At 33.6% G+C, this 23,254-nt stretch overlaps 1 protein-coding gene across 17 annotated transcripts in view; it reads right to left on the bottom strand.

Moving 5' to 3' along the window:
* The window catches only part of VPS13B (vacuolar protein sorting 13 homolog B), a 798,280-nt gene that overhangs the window by 662,262 nt on the left and 112,764 nt on the right, over positions 1-23,254 (bottom strand). For all 17 annotated transcript variants that reach the window (XM_042972776.1, XM_007073303.3, XM_042972777.1 and 14 more), the window contains exons 14-16: positions 22,106-22,275; positions 18,903-19,097; positions 6,200-6,324 (exon numbers count right to left, since the gene is read on the bottom strand). In XM_042972776.1, the coding sequence (XP_042828710.1) occupies positions 6,200-6,324; positions 18,903-19,097; positions 22,106-22,275 (490 nt within the window). The remainder of the gene's footprint in view (positions 1-6,199; positions 6,325-18,902; positions 19,098-22,105; positions 22,276-23,254) is intronic.

Raw genomic sequence — 23,254 nt, 5'->3', positions numbered from 1 at the left:
ATGATCCAGCAATTCTACCTCTAGGTATATATTCAAAAGAAGTGAAGACAGGAACTCAAACATTTGTACACCCACGTTGAAAGCACCACTTGGCAATAGCTAAAAGGTGCAAATAACCCAGATGTCCACTGATGGATGAATAAATAAAGTATATACATACATTGGAATTTTTCAACCTTAAAATGGAATGAATTTAGAAGAAAAGAAGGGAGAGAGGGATGAAAGGAGAGAGAGAGGAAGGAGCAAGTTAGGGAGGACACGAGGGAGGAAGAGGGGGAGGAAAGAAAAATTTCTGACATATGCTACAGCATGGATGAATCTTGAAAACTTCATGCTAAGTGACACAAGTCAGACACAAAAGGACAAATATTTAATGATTTAACTTACATTAAGTACCCAGAATAGTCAAATTCATACAGAGAGAAAGTAAAAAGTTATCAGGGACTAAAAGTAAGGAATAATGGGAATTTACTGTCTCCATGGGTACAAAAGATAAAATTTATGTAAATGAAAAGTGGTGACAGTAGTACAACAATGTGAATATACTTAATGCCACTGAATTGTACACTTAAAAATGGTTAAAATGGTAAACTTTCTGTTTTGTATATTTTATCATACATAAATTAAAATAATAGTAATAATGACTTTTAAGTAGTGTGGTACAGTTGAAGGAGCCCTGAATCAAGAAAGGGAGGATCACACTGCAGCACTGATATTTACTGTGTGGTCTTAGGTTAAGTAATTTGAACTCTCCCGGACTCAGTCTTTTCATCTTTGAAATGAGAAGATTGTAATAGATGATGAAAGGATTTCTTTTCAGTTCAAAATATTCCATGAAAGCACGTTCCAGATCCAAGAACTGAAGCTAACAATCAGGCTGCTGCCACTCAAGTGGAGGTAGCATCCCAACTAAGTCTTACCAGTTTTAAGACATTCTGTTCAAGACAGTATTTATCACAAAAGCCGATGAAAATAATCATAGCTCTGGAACAAAGGGAATTAAAAACCTCTATCTCCAGGGGTATTAAAAACCCCAACTCTGTGTTCTTGAGGTTCAAACTGTGGTATTATAAAGAACAGGGCAGTTGAGCAACGTGATGTTGAGCCCTGTGGGGTGGGTTACTTATCCTCTATGTTTGCTGATAAATAAATATTGGCTTTTTTTTTTTATCTTGAAGGGCCTAGCCTCCATTAAAGCTAAAAGCATTTATTCTAGTGTTATTCTGAGCTAAAGCAGGAAAATGGCTGCTTCAGTTTTTGTTTCAGGGAGGCAAAAAGATCAGTATCTGTTCTCTTAGCCTTTACACACCACGTCAATTACCATGAGCCGACTAACGCCAAATTTCCTAATTAACACTGAACTCAAACACAGATTCCCAGCAACACCTTCCTCAAACAAAGGAACTGTTCAATAACTTCATGAGCCAAAACCAAGACATACGCCAATGTGTTAAATAAGGAATGGGTACTTAGAGGGATCCCTCAATCTTGTAAAGAAACGTGTTTTCCCACCTCCTTATGTCTATGAAAATGACTCATGACACATATAAGCAATAATTAGGAAAGAGAAGAAACATGAAAGCAGATTTTGACTCAATAAAATAAAGAACTCTAGAGATTCCCAAAAATGAATCTGGTTGGCTCTCTCTGAATAAAATGTTCAACCCATGGATAAACAACTATAAATCAAAAGCTGCATCATAGACTGATAAATTGAGATAATGTCTAAGATTCCACCTAACCCTATTATCTACAATTCTATGAGATCATTACAATAATATCTATATACTATTAACTGTATACTAGGAGATACTAGGAGAGTTCAGATTTATTAGCTGTATTATCTCAACTGTCCTCTCGATACATAGAAATCCACTTTTACTACAAGGCAAGAAGTACACTGAGCCTCTGGAGATGATTAACAAAAGATAATGTACATCTTCACACCTTCAGGTAAGAAAGGCACCAAAGACTTTAGAATCAGATAACCTTCCATGAGATTCCTTGCCCAGACACTGTGTGACTTGGGACAATTTATGTAACCTCCCTGAGCTTTAGTTTATAACAGAGAATATCATCTTAAGCTCACAGCGTTGTTAATGAAAACTTCATTAAAGTACCTAACAACCTAACACTATATAAAAAAGTATTTTCTTTCAAATCGTATTCATTCTTTAATAATCTGCTTAGAAGTTACCATCTTCACGTTCTCCATGACTTTCTAAGCCAAAATAATTTTTCTCAACTTCCAAAGTATGTTGCACCTATCTCTCTATAAATGAGATCACATTTTTGAACCCTCAATTATAGGAGAAAATGAACTTAAGACTATGGTATAATTGCAATTTAACAAGCCTGGTGAGGAATAAGTGGGGTTAATGAATATTTCATTAACTAGTTTAACCTTTTTTTTTTTTTTTAAGATTAAAAAAGCTCAGACACCCTTAATCATGTACAAGTCAAGGCCCAAAAGGAGACTTCCAAATTCCTCTCCCACTGTACCATTCTCAGATCCAACAGACCAACCTTGACTTTGTTCAGACAATATTATCCCCATAGAAACTTCTGCACCCCAAACAATCTCCTGATGTCTAGATGTCTAGACCCAATTCAACCAATAAAACCCAATTGTACTGCCATTTTCTCTCTGAAACCAACCACAATGTCGCAGGAAATTTTCTACTTTCTTTAAACAGGACATTTCGCTTAAGCCTCAATTTTGCCATTGAAAGACAAATGTTTTCTTGTGTGTGTAGTGTCCTCTCCCACTAGACTAAGTTTTCATGCTCTGTGGATATCCCTTACCCTCACTGCATTCTACTGTATTCTTTCCCCAATTCCAATATGTACCACAATGCTTATCACAACATAGAAAATCAAAAAATATTTATGAATGACATCCAATCTCCCAAACAACTGAAGCTTCTTAAGGAAAAGGGAAAATGGCAAAGGAATAAAAAATAAATTGACACACACTTTACTTATTTTTCAATTAAAATTACAGATCAAAAATGTGTAAATGGTCAATGTTCATGTAATAGAATACTGCATAATGACAAAAGCAAACAATCTAAAAACTACATTCTGCTGTCTGAATCTCCCAAACATTACTTTCAGTGACAGAGGCCAGTCAAAAAGGAGAATATGTTGGATGATTCTATTTATGTCCAAGAATAGACAAAACTAATCTATATTATTAGAAATCAGAATAACAGTTAACCCTGCAGGAAGGTAAGTGAGAGAGGCTTTTGAGATGCTGATAATATTCTGCTCCTTGATCTTTCTGCTGGTTACCAAAGGTCCAATTCACTTAGGAAACACCATAATTTATGCACTTTTCCATAAAATATTAGTATTTCAATTTAAAGGTTTGGAAATAAAGTTAATGTGTTTATTATAGTTTGTCTGTTCTGAAAAAAAAAAAATGTTAACTCCAAGAATTTATCTAGAAGCCTAAAAGCATTATCACCACAGTAGAAATTTTTAAAATAAGTATCTACAAGAGACCAAGCCTTAATCCTACTTAGAATAACCTTATAATACTTTATTGCCCTTTAACCAATACTTTATTGCCTGCTTTTAAACATCCTCTTACTAAACAGAGAGAAAAATTAAAATTTGAATTAACTGCTCAAGACTCCTGTCATTAAATATTATCATCACTATGTCTTTCCCACTATATCCTACATAATTTAATCCTGTTCTAAGGGACTAAAAGAATTAAAAGTTAACCTGATATAAAGTAATGAAGAAAAAAATTTTTTGAAATGTTTATTTATGTTTAGAAACTGTGTAATACAGAAAGATAAAATATGACCAAAATATTTTGAAAAAAATAAATTCCAAGAAACTGGAGTTTAGTGTTAGCTTGTTAAAATATATTAACAGGAACATTCATACAGGAAAAAAATAACTTATTTTCAATGTTACTTAAACCATATATTTCTAAAAATTAGCAAAAATGATTAAAATAAATGTTAGTCTGAAATTTCACATATGATTAGCATCAATTTAGACATTTTTAAACAAAAAGTATAAAACTACTTTTCTGTTTTATATAAAATCTAGATTTCCATTACTAACTTACACATTCCAACTAAAATTTTTTTCAGTGTGGTATAAGGGTTTTAAAATCCATGGCCTATAGTAAATATGCTCTTCTTATTGAATAGATAGGTAGGTAGGTAGATAGATAAATATAAATATACATAGCATCATACATGTGCTTTAGGAAACTGGAATATAATTTTTAAAAATTCAAATGAAACGGCTTGTATGATTTGAGGCAGGGAGATACCATACTGGGAACAGAATTGACATTAAATGATACAAACAGGGTGCCTTACTAAAATAATCCTCACTCACTACATGAGTTAAATAAAATTCTCAGTTCTCATATGATTTTGATTTAATGCAAGCACTATATGATATATTTTATCTGGGATCTTATTCATTTAACTAAAATACGTATCAATTTAATGAGTTTTACATGTATTACTTTCAATTTAGAGTTGCTAAGAACAAATTATAGTTTATGGTCTATTAATTATGGAAAATAATATAAAGAAACTATTTCAAAGCAAAATACTCACATAAAGCATAGAAAAATATCACTCGAATATCACAGAAGTGGTCTTAACTACAAAAAATCAAGTTACTTCCAAATACAAGCATTGTGTGATCTCATGCTTTTAGTATTTTAAATGGAATATTTTCTTCTAGATGTCAGCAGGCATATTTTCAACCACATTTGACAATACTTGCAGTAAGTCCTTCACATCCTTAAACTAAGCCTTGCCTATTTAAATACTCAATTTTTTTCATATGAAGGCTATAATTCATTTTGAAAATTTTGGCTTTAAAAAAAAGCTAAGTATTTTCTAAGGTAAATTGCACCATTTCTAAAAATCTCAGTATTATAATGATAAATAAATCAGCACATAACTGAGATAACAGTACTTACAAACATCTATTAAAGTTGATAATCAACATACCAACTGGGACATATCCCATGGTATTTCTTAATAGATTGGAATATAAAATTTGGCTCAAATACAACATGTTATGTATATACAAGTAAAAAGTTAAAAAGTAAATCTCTATACAACATAATATATGACACGCATGGAATATGGATGACTAAGGACAAAATTAAACTTATCGAGAGAAAATTAAGAATGATCATTTAATAATGGTTTCATTTTACCAAAAAAAAACTGGTTCCAAGACTTAATTAACTGCAACTTCTATATTTTAATTTTCTGGATCAATAGGCAAAATTTTTGAAGATGTGAGCAATTTATAAATTTCATTTAAAAGTTATTAAAGAAATATATTTTTAATAAATGAAGTACTTTAGATAAAATATATTTGCTAGAAGTCATGTTGCTTTTCATAAATAACTAATAGAAATTAACAATCTGTAAAAATTAGCTTACTAATTAGGATGGGAAAGCAAAGATATATTCCATCCAAATAATAAAAGTAATCTAAATTTTACAATGTAGAACTATTTCACTAGAATATATTTCATGTTTTGAAACCTTTTTTCATACCTTCAAGCAATTTTCTTTTTAATATATTAAAGTTTGTTTTCAACTAAAATTTAAGAAGTCATAACTACTGGCTTTCTTTCTATAAACCTCTTTCAATTTAAAGAAATACGACCTCCAAATAAAGTAACCCAAAAACGAATGAAAATATGATCTAATATCCGTTTCTTTTAAAATACATTAACTACAGACATATCAAATGTCTAATCTATGTTATGGGTATACTTTTCTCAGTGCCTATGAATACACATGAAATTGTTATTTAGGTGACAAATACTTAGGCTTTGATATTAAATGGCAACTTTTAAAAATCTTTGTCCATATCCTCTTAAAAAGGCAAAAATAAGGTACTTGCCCTTACAGTTACTAGTACAGTATGAAGCAGCAACAGTTTACTCTAGTTGCAACATGGATTAACAGTTATTACCCCGACAACAGTTAACATTACCACAAGAGAGACTATGATCTAGTATACTTCAGGCATTAAAGAGAGATTTTTAGTGTCTCAGTAAAAGACAGAAGAACTTCAGATATTTTTCTAAGGTTTTGTATAAAACTAACACACTTGCATAAGAGACACGACTGAGTTTTTTCCCCTTCATAATACATGAAAATTGCCATAAGCCATATTTTAACATAATACTTACCAGCATGTGGGTAGTTTCAGAAGTTTAACATAAAGAGCAGTGCTAAAAGAGGGAATAATGGGTACAGGTAAGCAGTAAGATCCCCTACAATCCAAAGATGTCAGTCCTGCCTGGAAACCAAATATCTGAAACAAAAAGAAAAGATCCAAATGTTCACAGAGACAAAGTTTTAATAAGCACAGGATGAAATACGTCAGTTTCAATTTGCTCTACAACAGCTGCACACTAAATATGTTCCAATGTCTTTTTCCACTTTCCAAACATCAACATTTTCTTTTATTCAATTTAACATTGACTAAATCCAAATTAAGGGATTTAAACATACAGTATTTTTCATGTCCCTGAAAGATCACTGCTTCTTACTAACTCTAAGTTTCACATTTTGTTTCTAAACATAATTATTATTTAGTGTTTTACTGTCTGCTAAAATGCACACACTTTCTAGTAATATAAACTGCCTGTATTGTGCACATTGTAAAAATTAGTAAATTACCATTAATATCATTTAATGCCTAAAAAACATTAATTACGACAAAAACAATCATAAAAATGTATTTTGCCTTCAACTTACATTATGCACACACAAAAAGGATACCCAAATATATCCTAAAATGTTACAAAGTACCCCTTTCTTTTGTGAAAATTGTATGGCTAATGTTTTCACCCCAGGAAATTTGGTACATGACATACACTACTCTTCATATGTTTATACTTAAAACGAGATCACACTCAAAAATTTTAAAAGCATTCCTTAAAATTCCTGAACAGTATATTTGCTTTGAAGGAAGAACCAATATAACATCACATTTTACATGAACCACTATAGAGAACTTACTACAAATGAGTTCCAATTCGTTCCAATAATATAAAAGATAAACATCTCAAACATAAAACACTAACACACAGGGATACAAAACAAAGTTACTGGTTTCCAACAACATACTAAAGTAAGTTAACCCTAACACTTATCTTTCCTTATTATTTTTTACTCCTTGGATTCATAAAGCACTGAATTTCCTATCTCTAGGATTTATATTAACTGATAAGTTCTACAATGAAACATGTTTAAGACTGTTCAATTTTCAAAAATACTTTCATTCAATGAACTTACAAACTGATAATCATTTTCTTAAAAAAGTATTAAACTATTCCCAAATGGTTTCAAAAATCTATCATGTCCCTATCATTCATCAAACTGACAATGTCAAATCATTTCCTTTGAAGTCAGTTTTAAGTGAACAAAATAATTTTTTAGAAATGAGACATTAGTTAGAATTACATATTTTTAAAGAAAAACTCCATTTCAAAAGACCTACCTAATTACTATCAAAGAAAATGAAAGTGAACACCTATTAATTCCTGTAAATCCTACTGTCACCACGTGGCAAGAAATACAGATTGAGAAAAAAATGTTTCTAATACTTAAATGATCAACCTTGAAAATTAAGTTATCCACATCCATTCTCTTTAAAGACTTGTTCTGAGCAATACTGTATGCAAAGAATTTTTAGGCACTGTGCAATTTCAGCATTTCACATTTCCTCTAAAAGGCCCATTGTAAAAGATTCTAAACTTTACAATTACTATGCCATTTAATAAAAAACATTTTAAAACATTGCCCAACCTCCAAATATTTCTAGACTGTGAATAAGGTTAATATTTTATCATATTACATTATCTGTGTCCAACTAAGAACTCTCTCAAGGCACTAATATTCTATAAAATGCCCAAACAGTATAATCACAGACACTATCAGTAATTATACTCAGATGGAAACTGGGTGTAGAGGAGATCCCTGCTGGATGTTTGCAGAACTGCAAAAGACTCTGGGGAAACCATACCTTATTCTGTAATATTTTTTAAACTATTATTAAATTTGTATGCTGTTCAGAGACACTTCTAAGAGAACATTCAGGCAAATATAATGAAAGAGGGCCTACCTACTATATCAAAAGCAATTATTTCAGGGCAGCCTAGGTGGCTCAGTATTCAGGTGAGTGTCCAAATCTTGATTTCACCTCAGGTCATCATCTCACGGTCATGAGATCAAGCCCTACATAGGGCTCCAGGCTGGGAGTGCAGCCTGCTTAAGATTCTCTCTTCCTATCTCCCTCTGTACCCCCAAAACACACTCTTTCCCTCTTTCTCCCCCCAAAAATTATTCAAAATAACCAATTTCCAACTCTCTTTTTCATTTTTTAATATTTATATATTTTTGGGAGACAGAAAAAGACAGTGCAAGCAGGGGAGGGGCAGAGAGAGAGAGGGAGACACAGAATCCGAAGCAGGCTCCAGGCTCCGAGCTGTCAGCACAGAGCCCAATGCGGGGCTCGAACCAACAGAGCATGGGATCATGACCTGGGCTGAAGTTGGACATCCAACCAACTGAGCCACCCAGGCGCCCCCAACTCTCTTTTAAATTAGCACTGCTAGGAATTTATCCAAGGGATACAGGAGTACTGATGCATAGGGGCACTTGTACCCCAATGTTTATAGCAGCACTCTCAACAATAGCCAGATTATGGAAAGAGCCTAAATGTCCATCAACTGATGAATGGATAAAGAAATTGTGGTTTATATACACAATGGAATACTACGTGGCAATGAGAAAAAATGAAATATGGCCTTTTGTAGCAACGTGGATGGAACTGGAGAGTGTGATGCTAAGTGAGATAAGCCATACAGAGAAAGACAGATACCATATGGTTTCACTCTTATGTGGATCCTGAGAAACGTAACAGAAACCCATGGGGGAGGGGAAGGAAAAAAAAAAAAAAAAAAAGAGGTTAGAGTGGGAGAGAGCCAAAGCATAAGAGACTGTTAAAAACTGAGAACAAACTGAGGGTTGATGGGGGGTGGGAGGGAGGGGAGGGTGGGTGATGGGTATTGAGGAGGGAACCTTTTGGGATGAGCACTGGGTGTTGTATGGAAACCAATTTGACAGTAAATTTCATATATTAAAAAATAAATAAATAAATAAAATCCTGCACGCAAGGAAAAAAAAATAAATAAATAAATGATATTACTTAAAAAAAAAAATTTACAATAACGAAGGGTCACCTCCGTGGCTCAGTCCGTTAAGCGTCCGACTTCCCCTCAGGTCATGATCTCACCATTCATGTGTTGGAGCCCTGTGTTGGGCTCTGTGCTGACAGCTCAGAGCCTGGAGCCTGCTTCGGCTTCTGTGCCTCCCTCTCTCTCTGCCCCTAACTCACTCGTATTCTGTCTCTGTCTCTCTCAAAAATAAATAAACATTAAAAACAAATTTAGGGGCGCCTGGGTGGCTCAGTCGGTTAAGCATCTGACTTCAACTCAGGTCGTGATCTCATGGTTCATGAGTTTGAGCCCCACATCGGGCTCTGTGCTGACAACTCAGAGCCTGGAACCTGCTTTGGATTCTGTGTCTCCCTTTCTCTCTGCCCCTCCTCCGTTCACGTGCGCGCGCTCTCTCTCTCTCTCTGTCTTTGTCAAATATAAATAGACGCTAAAAAAAAATTTTAATTACAGTAATGAAATACATAGATTTATAATACCTACTTAACTAACTTGTCCATAGCCCTTAACCAACATTACAAAAACTTTACCTAGAAAAATGGAAACAGAGTATAAATTGAAGTTGCTTTCACCAAGGATAGTTTATATACTCAGAAACAGAGTAAAAGTACTGAACACTGCAAACTAATCATCTGAACCAGCAAAAAACGTATGAAGCTGTAAGTGTAAATACCAATAAAAATTTTAGCTGAAGGAAAGGTCACCTTGAATAAGATGACTTATACATCACATTAAATGAACAATTCAACATGTAGTGCCGCCTTTTAAAAAATCCAATTAGAATATTAAAAATTTATCATCTATATTTTAACACTTTACAATGTCCTTGAATTAACATAAATAGAAGAAACTGTAGATTTAGAAATATAAAAAATTTCTAGTAAGTTTTTAATAAAATTACTATGCTATATTATAATTTTCAATAATAAAAGGCAAAAAGTATAAAAACACACTAACTGTAAATGACAATGAAAACATACTAATTGTGATGTAAAATAAATCATTTTTATGCTATTGTCATTTTAAGACACCCGGTACAATAGTATAACCAACATCCTAAAGATATGTCCCTTTCTTAAAGGGACAGAAAAAAAAAATCAAGCATTGACTTCATGATGAAACTTCATCCATAAATCTGTTGCATTTCTATCACCAATAATGAAGCAGCAGAAGGAAAAATTAAGGAATCAATCCCATTTACAATTGCACCAAAAACAATAAAATATCTAGAAATAAACCAAAGAAGTAAAAGACCTGTACTCTGAAAACTACACAATAATTATGAATGAAACTTAAGATGACATAAATAGAAAAATATCCCATGCTCATAGATGAAAACTAATATTGTTAAAATGTCTATCCCACCCAAAGCAGTCTACATATTTAATCCAATCCCTATCAAAATACTACCAGCATTTTTCACAGAGCTAGAAAAAAACAATCCTAAAATTTGTATGAACCACAGAAGACCCCAAATAGCCAAAGCAATCGTGAAAAAGAAAAACAAAACTGGAGGCATTACAATTCTGAACTTCCAGTTATACTACAAAGCTGTAGTGATCAAGACAGTGTGGCACTGTTAACAAAAATACACACTTAGATCAATGGAACAAAATAGAAAACCCAGAAATGAAGCCACAACTATATGGTCAATTAATCTTTGACAAAGAAGGAAAGAATATCCAATGGGGAAAAGCCACTTCAGCAAATGGTATTGGGAAAACTGGACATGAACATGCAGAAGAATGAAACCGGACCACTTTTTTACACCATACACAAAAATAATTCAAAATGGATTAAAGACCTAAATGTGAAACTTGAAAACATAAAAATCCTAGAAGAGAACACAAGCAGTAACCTTTTTGACATCAGCCATAGCAACTGCTTTTTAGATACGTCTCCGAAGGCAAGGGAAACAAAAGCAAAAATAAACTTTTGGGACTGCATCAAAATAAGAAACTTCTGCAGAGCAAAGGAAACAATCAACAACACTAAAAGGCAACCTACAGAATCGGAGAAGATATTTGGAAATGACATACCCAACAGTGATTTAGTATCAAAAATATATAAAGAACTTATCAAACTCAACACCCAAAAACCAAATAACCCAAATAAAAAATGGGCAGAAGACATGAATATGTATGTCTTTTTCCAAAAAAGACATCCATATGGCCAACAGACACATGAAAAGATGTTCAATGTTGCTCATTATCAGAGAAATACAAATCAAAACTGTAACAAATACAAATACAAAACTCAAACCTGTTAAAATGGCTAAACTCAAGAACACAAGAAACAACAGATGCTGGCAAAAACGTGGAGAAAGGGGAACCCTCTTGCACTGTTGGTGAGAATGTAAACTGGTGCAGCCACTCTGGAAAACAGTATGGAAGTTCCTCAGAAATTTAAAAATAGAACTACCCTACGACTCAGCAATGGCACTACTAGGTATTTACCTAAAGAATACAAAAATACTAATTCAAAGGGATACAAGCATCTCAATGTTTATATAGCAGCAGCAGCCACAACAGCCAAATGATGGAAAAAGCCCAGGTACTCACGGACTAATTAATGGATAAAGATGAGGTATATACATATATACACACACAATGAAGTATTACCATACAGCCATAAAAAAGAAAGAAATCCTGTCATATGCAACAACTCAGATGGACCTATAGGTTATTACACAAGTAAAATAAGTCAGAAAAAAATACCAGATGCTTTCACTTCTATGTGGATTTTAAGAAAGAAAACAAATGACCAAAGGGTGAAAAAAGAGAAAGGCAAACCAAGAAACATGCTCTTAACTATAGCAAACAAATTGATGGTACCATAGTGGAGATGGGTGGGGGAATGGGTTAAATAAGTGATGGGATTAAGGAGTGCACTTGTGATGAGCAGCAGGTGTTGTATGGAAGTATTGAATCACTAAGTTGTACACCTGAAATTAACATTACATGTATACTAACAGGAACTTAAATGAAACCTTTTTTAATATTTAAAAAAATATATAAAATAGCACAGCTGCTATTCATAATCATATGCTGTGTATTTAAAATTAAACATGGAGCACCTAGGTGGTTCAGTCAGCTAAGTACATCTGACTTTCGCTCAGGTCATGATCTCATGATTTGTGGTTCGAGCCCCACATCAGGCTCTGCACTGACAGTGTGGAGCCTACTTGGGATTCTCTTTCTCTCCACCCCTGTCCCGGTCTCTTTCTCTCTCAAAATAAATAAATAAACTTAAAATTTTAAAACCAAAAAAATAAAAATAAATTAAATTAAATTAAACATAAAATTACAATATTATTTAGCACTCCATTTCAGGCTATATATAGAAAATAAATAAAATCAGTGAAGTTAACAGGTAATGTGAAAATAACCCAAGTGTTCATCAATGAAAGAGTGTATTTACAAAATGTGGTACATAAATACAATGTAGTATTATTCAGACTCAAACTGTAAGCAAGTTTAAATTATGCTATGACATGGATGAATCTTAGAAACAGTATCTTAATAAAATACAACAGTTAAATGGACATTCATCATATGATTCCACTAATATGAGGTACTAAGTAGTCAAATTCATAGAAACAAAGGGTAGAATGGTGGTTACCCAGGGACAGAGGAGAGAGAACTTGGAATAATTTAATCAAGTTTTAGTTTGGGTTCATGAGAAGATTCTGGCGATGGATGGTAATGACACTTGCACAATTATGAACGTAGTTACTCTCCTGAACTATACAACTAAAAATTCTGCAACTGGTAATTTTTACGTTTTTTTGTTTTCCTTTGTTTTGTTTTTTAAGTAATCTCTACTCCTAATGTGGGCCTCAAACTCACAACCCAGAGATCAAGAGTTGCATCCTCTACCGAATGAGTCAGCCAGGCACCCTGGTAATTTTTATGTTAAGTGTATTTTACAAAAATAAAAAAAGTAAAACAGTAAAAAAAAAAAAAAAAGTTAATCCATTTACAGAAATACATTGGAATAAGCAAAAACTAAAGAAAGAAGGATTATAGTGAAAATTCTACAGAATAATGAGCATTTGGGGAAGGAAAAGCCTTCAGGAGGTGGAATCAGATCTATTTGATTAAAAAATGAACTTCAGAGCTAAAACTGCTTAGATATTAAATAAACCACTTCATTTCACATATGGGAAAGTGAGGTCCAATAAGGATAAAGGACTTCTTCAAAACTCCATATTGCCAGAACAGCAATTTGATGCTTCATTTGAGTTATTAGCTCATATATTAGCTCACAATTTCACTCTGCCTTGCTTCCTCCCTCCACTTCCTCTTTCCCCTCTCAAAAAAGTATGCTAGATTCTCCACTTATTCTTTCTTTTTTAATTTTTTTTAATGTTCATTTATCTTTGGCAAAGACTGACAGAAAAACACAGTACAAGTGGGGGCAGACAGAGAGGGGGCCACAGAATCCAAAGCAGGCTCCAGGCTCTGAGCTATCAGCACGGAGCCCGATACAAGGCTCGAACCCATGGACCACGAGATCATGACCTGAGCCAAAGTCTGACACTTAACCCACTGAGCCACCCAGGTGCCCCTCCACTTAATTCTTAAAAAACTTTCTCACCACTATCTCTTCTCCAACCTTCAGTAAAATTCCATTTCTCATCTTTAATCAGCAAGTATCTTGACAGAGAAGCCTGGAGAATGCTGCATTTTTTTTCATTGCCTATTCATTCTTTAAACCCTCTAAATCTAGTTTTTGCTCATATATCCACTGAAACAAAAAAGCTCTGGACTGAAAATGACAATTACGTTTTTTTCTTATGGAGAGAAATTAAATATTTTCTCCTCACTTAGCCCACTAACAATTTACCTGAGAAAATAAATTTTTTCATTACCCAGAATTTTTAAAATATGAATACTGTCATTCTGTCAACTACACTTTTTTAAATATAATTTATTGTCAAATTGGCTTGTCACCTACACTTTTAAAGAAACAAAATCCTTCAGAATACCTAATGAATGCTTGTAACTCAGTAACAGACAATTCAAAAATGGGCAAAAGATCCGAATAGATATTTCTCCAAAGAAGATATATCTAAATGGCCAATAAGCACATGAAAAAAAAAAAGTTCAACATCACTAAATATTATGAAAACATATATCAAAATCAGAACGAAATACCATTTTACGACCACTAAGATGAATAAAATCAAAATAACCGACAATAACAAGTATTAGTAAAGATGTGAAGAAGTAAAAAATGTGGTGGTAGTAGAACAGGAAAAACAATTTAACAATCCTTTTGGGAAAAAGTTCTGTGCTTCCTAAGAATGTTAAAAATAGAGTTACCATTTGACCAGACAACTCCACACCTAGGTATATAACCAAAAGAAATGAAAACCTGTCTTCACACAAAAATCTATACACGGATGTTCATAACTACATTGTTCATAATAGCCAAAAACTAGAACCAACACAAATGCACATCAACAGATAATTGGATAAACAACATACAGTATATTCATATAATATTATTCTTCAGCCATAAAAAAGGAATAAAATCCTGATACATGCTACAATATGAATGAACCTTAAAAGCATTATGCTAAGTGAAAAAAGCCAGACACAAAACAGCATATGCTGTAGGATTTCTTTTATATATGTCGAGGTGGTGCCTGAATAGCTCAGTTGGTTAAGCATTGGACTCTTTGATTTTGGGCTCAGGTCAAGATCTCACGGTCATGAGATGCAGCTCCAGGTCAGGCTCTGCGCTGGGCGTGGAGCCTGCTTGAGATTCTCTATCTTCTCTCTCTCTTTCTCGCTCTCCCTCCCTCTCAAGAGAAGAAAAAGAAAAAGGAAAAGAGAAAAAGAAGAAAAAGAAAAAGAAGAGAAAAATAAAAAGAAAAAGAGAAAGAAAGAGAAAATGTCCAGAATAGGCAAATACATAGAAACAGAAAGTAGGTTAGTGATTACAAGGGGGGGTAGGAGGGGAGGAGTTAAATTTGGGATGTCTCCTGTCCACTTGTTTGTTATACCTTTATCTACTTGTTATACTTCATATATCTGAGAACAATCTTTAGCATTATTTTGTTTTCTTCATTTACATATATGGTGCCATACCTATGTATACCATTACGCTTCCTAGGATTCCTGCCAAAAATTACACTGGAGAGAGCTATCCCTGTGAGCATATCCAGACCTCCAGTTGTGTATATTTCCATATGCAAAAATTTCTCTGGGGCAGGGGTCAGCAAACCACAAGTCAAATTTCACCCAATGCCTGTTTTTGTACTGCCTACAAGCTATGAATAATTTTTACATACGAACATTCATAATCCATTTGGTGACAGGGAACACTAAGTGGGAACCCCAATGAGGTGAAATGTTACCCCAAGAAAAAGAATTCCATTCTTCTCATTAGTAAAACTGTATTATGAAAAAAGTGTACACTAAAACATTTTTACTTTCATCAACTCAAAATCTGTGGAAATTTGTTCTCTTATTATTTAAGTATTATATAAGATACTAAATTTTGTATCTTGGTCCCCAAAGTCTAAAATAGTTACTGTCTGATCTTTTAAAGAAAAGTTTGCTGACCCTTGCTTTAGGATAGACATTGAAAATTGGAATGGATGGGTATGAGGCAGATTTTTTTCAAATTAGATCCTGCAGAAGTACTCTCCAAAATGATACCAATTTATACACTTACCAGACATGTATAAAAGCACCATTTCTCCAAACCCCCAGAGAATACTATTTTGTTGAGGTTGAAAATTACCAAATCTACAAACTCCAAGGGTTTTGATTCTACTATAATTTCTTTGATCTCTCTGAAACATCTGCCATAGCTGATCCTTATGAGTAACAAGGCCTAAAATTTATATATTATTGTAGTTTATAGGGTGCTTTCATGAAGTTACTTTCTTCATGTTTCAATCATCAGATGCTTTGCAATGTCCTTGCTACTTGATGCTACACACACACACACACACACACACACACACACACACACACACACACACACACACATTTAAAGGATGGGTTTAGCAGTTAAACAGAGAGGACTTGATAAGACATATAAAAGTAAGTTCAATCTGCGAGTTTTCTTCACACATCCATGCAAACTCTCCCAATTAAAAAATTTAATTATAGGGGCGCCTGGGTGGCTCAGTCAGTTAAGTGACTGACTTCAGCTTAAGACATGATCTCACAGTTCATGGGTTTGAGCCCTAGCACTCTGTGCTGACAGCTCAGAGCCTAGAGCCTGCTTAGGATTCTGTGTCTCCCTCTCTCTCTGCCTTTCCTCTGCTCGCAGTCTGTCTCTCTCAAAAATATTTTAAATAAACATTTAAAAAAATTTTAAGAAAAAAATAAAAATAAATTTAATTACATTAAATTGATGCTACACACCATTTCACCACAGTCACTATAGTTAAATTTAGGTATACAAAAGTAAAACTTGAGCATTTAAGTATTTAACTGAAAATTACTTAAGGCCTAAAATGCCACACACATGAAAAAAAGATTTAAAACCTCTACTATAATATTTTAGCACTATAATAGGAAAATTTATCTTTGGAAACCTTCTCAAACGTTATAGTAATTATGCCAAGTAACATGAACTGCTATAAACTTTACAACAAATCAGTATTTTGAGTCAGTTCCAAACAGTCCAAATAAAAACTAAAACTCTCTATACCAAATCCTGAACATTTAAAAATGTACCAGGCCACTGAACAAACACCCAAAATACAATAACATATTCAAGACTCAAGGCTTTATATTTTAAAGTATTCAATATTCTTAATGTCAATGACAAGTTTTTCTACATATAATATTCTTGCTCTGCCCAACAACAAACTTCCTGGAATACTTAACTTACCCATTATAGATAGCTCTAGTCAAATTAACCAAAATATAAAAGACAACTTTTATGTGTAAAAGCAAAAGACCTTTTCCCAAAACATAAATTTATCTAGATTATACTAGAATTAAGTGAGCTTTCAACTTATTAACAACAGTAGTAGTAAACAACAATCCCAGTAACTTTTATGTCAGTATGGAGGACAACCACACTGGTGACCATTGGCTTTGGTGACCATTCTCCTAAAGGATGGGACATGCCTTATTCATCTTTAATGCTGAGTGTCTGCACTATGTAAAGAACTTAATATTTACCAAACTGATGACCCCTACGTAAGCAGAATACCTTGGAAAGGTTAGTGAACTGCCTGAAATTAGTCCTGTTTCAACAAAACAAGGCAAATATTCTGAACATTATAATCTGGTATTCAAGTCATAAAAATATTTGGAAAAATACACTTCAGTGAATTACAAGAATGAATAAAAAAGCACAAATATAAAATATTACCTATATATCTAGCTTTCAAAAATACTTTCTGCTACTCTCCACATGACATAAAACACTGTGATAAATAATTCCAATAATGGCTCCTGTGAATCACACTTTCCTGTGTCCACACCCCTTTGAAAGAGGGTCACTCTCATCAAGTGAGTAGAGTCGCCACCATCTTCTTAAAAATGGGCTTCACATGGACTTCTAGGAAATCACGTCATTCTACTCTACATGGTTTGAAAACAAATTTCAACATCTTAAACTAGAGGTGATCTAAAACTGTTACATTTATATTGGTTTCTTTATGCCCTACAAATATGTAAATATTTTAAAACTTTGAAACATGGAACAATAAAGCATAAACCAATAAAATCAGGAATATGCTTTTGGAGTTCTCTAATTTTGGAGTCCTTTACATGAAATTTAGTGCATCTAGTACTTACGCTTGAATTCAAGTTTGTATAGTTTGCTTTAGTCCATAAAAGAATTTGATTAGATATATGTTGTCTCTACTTAAACTATACATCTGTGTTTGCTTAGCAAAACTACTTATTACTCAACATTTGGGTTTATTTATGTACCTATACTGGAATGCATTATTTATGCATTATGCCTCCCAATAATTTCTGTAACTTGATTTAAAGCATTAAAGGTTCTCCTTTTGTGTCAAGAAATTAACATCAATTCAGTAAGAGGAAAGTAACTAAAAAAAACAAATGTGCTAATCCTTTATAAAGCATTATCTCACAAAAATGCTCCCCTCAAAGAAATCATAAGTTTTTTAAAACATACCTATAAAATGGGGTGCCTGGGTGGCTCAGTTGGTTAAGCATCCGGCTCAGGTTGTGATCTCACAGTTTGTGAGTTCGAGACTCAAGTCAGGCTCTGTGCTGACAGCTCGGAGCCTGGAGCCTGCTTCAGATTCTGTGTCTCCTCTCTCTGCCCCTCCCCTACTTGTGCTCTGTCTCTCTCTCAAAACAAATAAATAAATATAAAAAAATTAAAAAAAAAAATCCCTATAAACTAAGTGGTCCTTCACACTAATAATTACCATCGGTGACATACAAAATCTTCAAAAATCATAATTAACATTATCTTATAAACATCAAGCTATTAATCCCAAATAAATGAAGAAGTAACTTCAAAAGAGGTACACTTTTATTTAATTATGTTGAAAAATGAATATCTATTATATATCATTTAAATCTCATCTTATGGGATACTAACTTTGAAGTTACAACTCCAGGAAAAAAGCTATTTAATTAATTCTCCGAGAGCCAAAGAGGTACTAATAAACAAAATTCACTTTTCCTACCTTAAGGTAGCAGTGTGCATAGCAATAATGAAGCAAATTATCAGATGGCTGAGTAAGATTGCTGACCACATGCACCAACTGTTCAGCATACATTGGCACAGAATGTTCCAGATTAATTTTATCCACCAGTATCTGAATGGATGGCAAAGGCCGAAGAGACTGGAAGTTTGTAGTATTCATGAAGTTACTTGAGTTCTAGAAAATAACAGAGTTCAATTTATATTTCAGGAAAACAGTGATTGGCATGCAATCCCCTCTATATAAGTCTCAGACTAGCATTTTTTGCAATGTTATCAAATCAATCTACAAAATGATGACTTTCTGTGGGACTCTTTTACCATAACCAAATATAAACATCTTCTACATATTTTTAAGTACGTCCTAGATTTCAAAAAATGTGTATTTATTGTAAAATTATTACTAATCATTTAGCTAAACTTTTTATTTTTCAATCAACTGGAAGAGTTCACTATGTGTGCTTCAGCACATTTAAAGGCATTTTCCTATGCTCGACCATTCCTAAATATTGTCCTAGGTATCTCAGAGCCAGCCACCATTTGTCTTCTTATCCTTTATTCATATTTAGATGACTAAGAAACCAATAAGACTACTCACACAAGAAGTAAAATTTGCAGGATGGAAAAATCCCTGATCCATATCTACTAAAAATAACATGCTAAAGGCTCATAAAATCCTAAGAATTTTGCATTAGTCTTGGTACTTTCAGTGTTACAGAACCTTTCCAAGCTTCCAAATAAATGCAGGTAGGTTGCAAGATGTCCAGAGTATGAACCCTGATTAGCAAGCAACCCCTTTGGGTCTTAGAAATAACTTAGTCCCCTAAAATGCCATACTGTCATTCTCAAAGAGGTACAGTATGACCTTCCATCCAGACGTACATGAAAATACGTGTGGCAAGAGTGGCTTCACAGTTTTGCCTGTCTTTCATTGTCACAGTAATTGGGGAGCAATACTAGGATTTAGCAGGCACTGGCTAAAGATGGTAAATGCTAATGCAATACTTATCAACTCCAAAAAGCCAACAGTGCCACTACTCACAAACACTGTGCCTAAAAGTGACTAAGTTGAACATGGTTGAACATGCTTTTCTGACTATTAGTAATTTTTAAATGACACTTATTAAGAAATTACTTTTTCAAGTGATTTTATTTTGGATTACTGAGGTATAACATATGGTAAAGCATACAAACATTAAGTGAAGAGCTCAACAAAATTTTACATCTGTAACCACCACCCATTTCAAGCATTCTAGAAGGCTCTCCTATATCCCTTCCCAGGCAACATATTGGATCGCCACCAGAGGTAGCCAATACTCACTCTCATTACAATCACCACAGATTAGTTTTACCTATTCTTGAACTTTACAGAATCATACAGTACATACTTATTACTGCCTGCTTTCATTCAACATACCATCTCTAAGAATTATCTACGTTGTTCTATTCTTGACGTTAACACTTATTATGAAATAACCATTTCTAAAAATGCTTCTTGGTCTTAAGCTCTACAATTTTCCAGTATTAGATTAGCCATACTGTTTTTCCTTGGATTTGCATTTAAATGATACATCTTTTTCCATCCCATTTTTCTAACTTGTGCTATAGTTTTCAGTGCCAGAATGTTTTGATTCTTTTTTTTATGGATCGAGGTCTCTTCTGAAACCTTCTACCTTTTTGTCTCTTTCTTGAACTCATTAACCATAGTTGTTTTGAAGTTCATGTCTAGTATCAATACACTTTTTCTCCATTGACATTTTCCCCAGACAATCTCTTTACCCAGCAATACAACTGCCAGTGGATGACAGGGCACAGATACACAAAATGAAACTACTGTATCATAGGCAACTGACTTCCTGTCATACTTCCACAAATTCTTCTCAAAGTTAGGATACTTTTTCCTTCTATCATTATCATTATGTAGATATCAAAAGAAATATAGCCAAAAGAATAAAAATAACAAATAACAGCTTATTATGTATATGGCAAATGCAGAAAGCAATACATTGTGTATGGCCTAAAACAAATATTAACCATCCAGGAAGTCCTCACTGACAACAACAATAGTAATTACTATTGTGTTCTTAATATGTGCAAAATCATTCATGTGCATTATCTCATTTATTATTAAAAATAATTCTAAGAGCTAGGTACTGTAAGGGAATACCTCTGTGCCACCCTGACAATCTTCCACAAATCTATGTAGACCACACGAAGGCAAGATGCAACCACAGCAGACCTAAACCTTGGTAGAACATCCCATGACTCTCAGACCATGAGAAGATAGGTGGTCTTGCAAAGAATTTTTTTATTTTTTCTAATGTTTATTCAATTTTGAGAGAGACAGACCATGAGCAGGGGAGGGGCAGAGAAAGACAGGCACAAAATCTGAAGCAGGCTCCAGGCTCTGGGCTGTCAGCATAGCCCGACGCGAGGCTCAAGCCCACGGACTGTGAGATCATGACCTGAGCCACAGTGGGGACACCCAATCAACTGGTCCAGTCTTGCAAAGATCTTCTAAAAAACCACTTCTCACCTTCTTCTCTTGAGGGAGACTGCTAGTAGCATCCCTCATTCAGGTGAGACACAGAGTTTCCACTTACCCCTCTCAGGGTACAGCTGTAGCTATACAACTGCTTAGATGAAGTGTGGAATTGAACTCTTGACAACAGGGTACCCTACCATGTGTGCTGCATGTCATTTTGGCCCTCTGGTTTCAAGGTCGTCCTGAAAGGGACACGCCAAGCTGACACCATTAATGATTTGTTTTTGCTGTCTATATGTAAGTAATAAACCATCTGAATCTACCTAGGCTTGTTGCTTCTTTACTAGCTAGCTGAATCTGTCAGCCCACCTGAAAAATGGTTTTTTTTGTTGTTTTTCAGAAATAAGTTTAGAAATAAAAGCAAGGTGTCATAGTTTGTATATGGACTGACCTCTAGACCCATGCTCTTCAACATTTCTTTATACAGCCTTACCTTGAGATTTAAAAATATGCATATATATGCATATACACATACACACACACAACTTTCTAAGAATTAACAATCATAGTTACATTGCTTTAACGTCACCATGGATAAGTATATAAGCACATATTCTTTTACTCAATCACCTTCCTTACAATAGCATAGGACCTACAAATATGCATATATGAGGAAAAAAGTAGTAAACTCCAAAATATACCTTTTCTCCCATAATGACAGGCAACAAATGATCCAACAAGTTGAATTCAGCCATGAAAATAGTACAGGTACATTTGAGGAGAGTAATACTTGTATGTCGGGTAGGAATATATTCCTCCAAAGATGCCACTTCTTCAGGATTCAGCGTGGTTTCATTTTCATCTTTAATATCTAAGATGAAATACAAATATAATAAAAAATTGTTTTAAATAATATTTTTAAATGATTAATTAACTGGTTCCCAAATTTTAAGGTCAAATTGTATTTTTCTTTTCAACAATGAAACAGTTGAAAAATAACGTTAACTTTAACAAATACAAGTTACATTACTATAGAATATAAATTTATGTCTTTACTATATAAAAATTTACATATTTTATTTTAAGATATTTTTAATATTTTAAAGAAATTTTTAATCTCTTTTGTTAAAAGAATAACAGCTTCTGTTCGTTAAAACACCATTAAGATAATGCAAAAGCAAACCACAAACAGGGAGAAGATATTTGCTGTAGATAGATAGATGGACTTAGAGCATACTATCAAAGGACTCAGAGCATACTAAAAAAATGTCTAATGCAAAACCACATAAAAATCATTAATGAACAATTCAATAGAAAAATAGGTGAAAAAAACATCTGAACAAGCAAAAGATAATATATCCAAATGGACAAAAATTCTATCAAAAGCTAGATAATATCATCAGTTATCAGATAAATGCAAATGGAATAGCATTGCAGACCCATTAGAATGGTTAAAATGAAAAAGACTACTACTAAGTGCTGGCAAGCATGCAGCAAACTTTTTACATAGCCACATAGCAAATATTTTATGTTTGTGGGCCATATAGTGTGTCACAACTACTCAACTCTGCCACTGTAGCACAAAAGCAGCCACAGACAATACATAACTGAATGAGCATGATTATGTCTTAATAAAACTTTACCTATAGAAACTGAATATTAAATTTCACATAGAGTTCATGCGTCATAAAGTGTATTTCTTTTTTTTTTTTTCCAACCATTTAAAACACAAAATCCATTATCAGCTCATCTGTTGCACAAAAAGAGGCAGTAAGTCATAGTTTGCCAGCCCCCAGTCAAGAGCAATTAAAACTCTTCAAACCCCTGATAAGAGCATAAAGTGGTTTAAC

Source organism: Panthera tigris, chromosome F2 (assembly GCF_018350195.1).
Source record: "Panthera tigris isolate Pti1 chromosome F2, P.tigris_Pti1_mat1.1, whole genome shotgun sequence".
NCBI lineage: Eukaryota > Metazoa > Chordata > Mammalia > Carnivora > Felidae > Panthera > Panthera tigris.
Note: the sequence above shows the minus strand (reverse complement) of the source record. Positions and strands in the feature narration are given on the sequence as shown.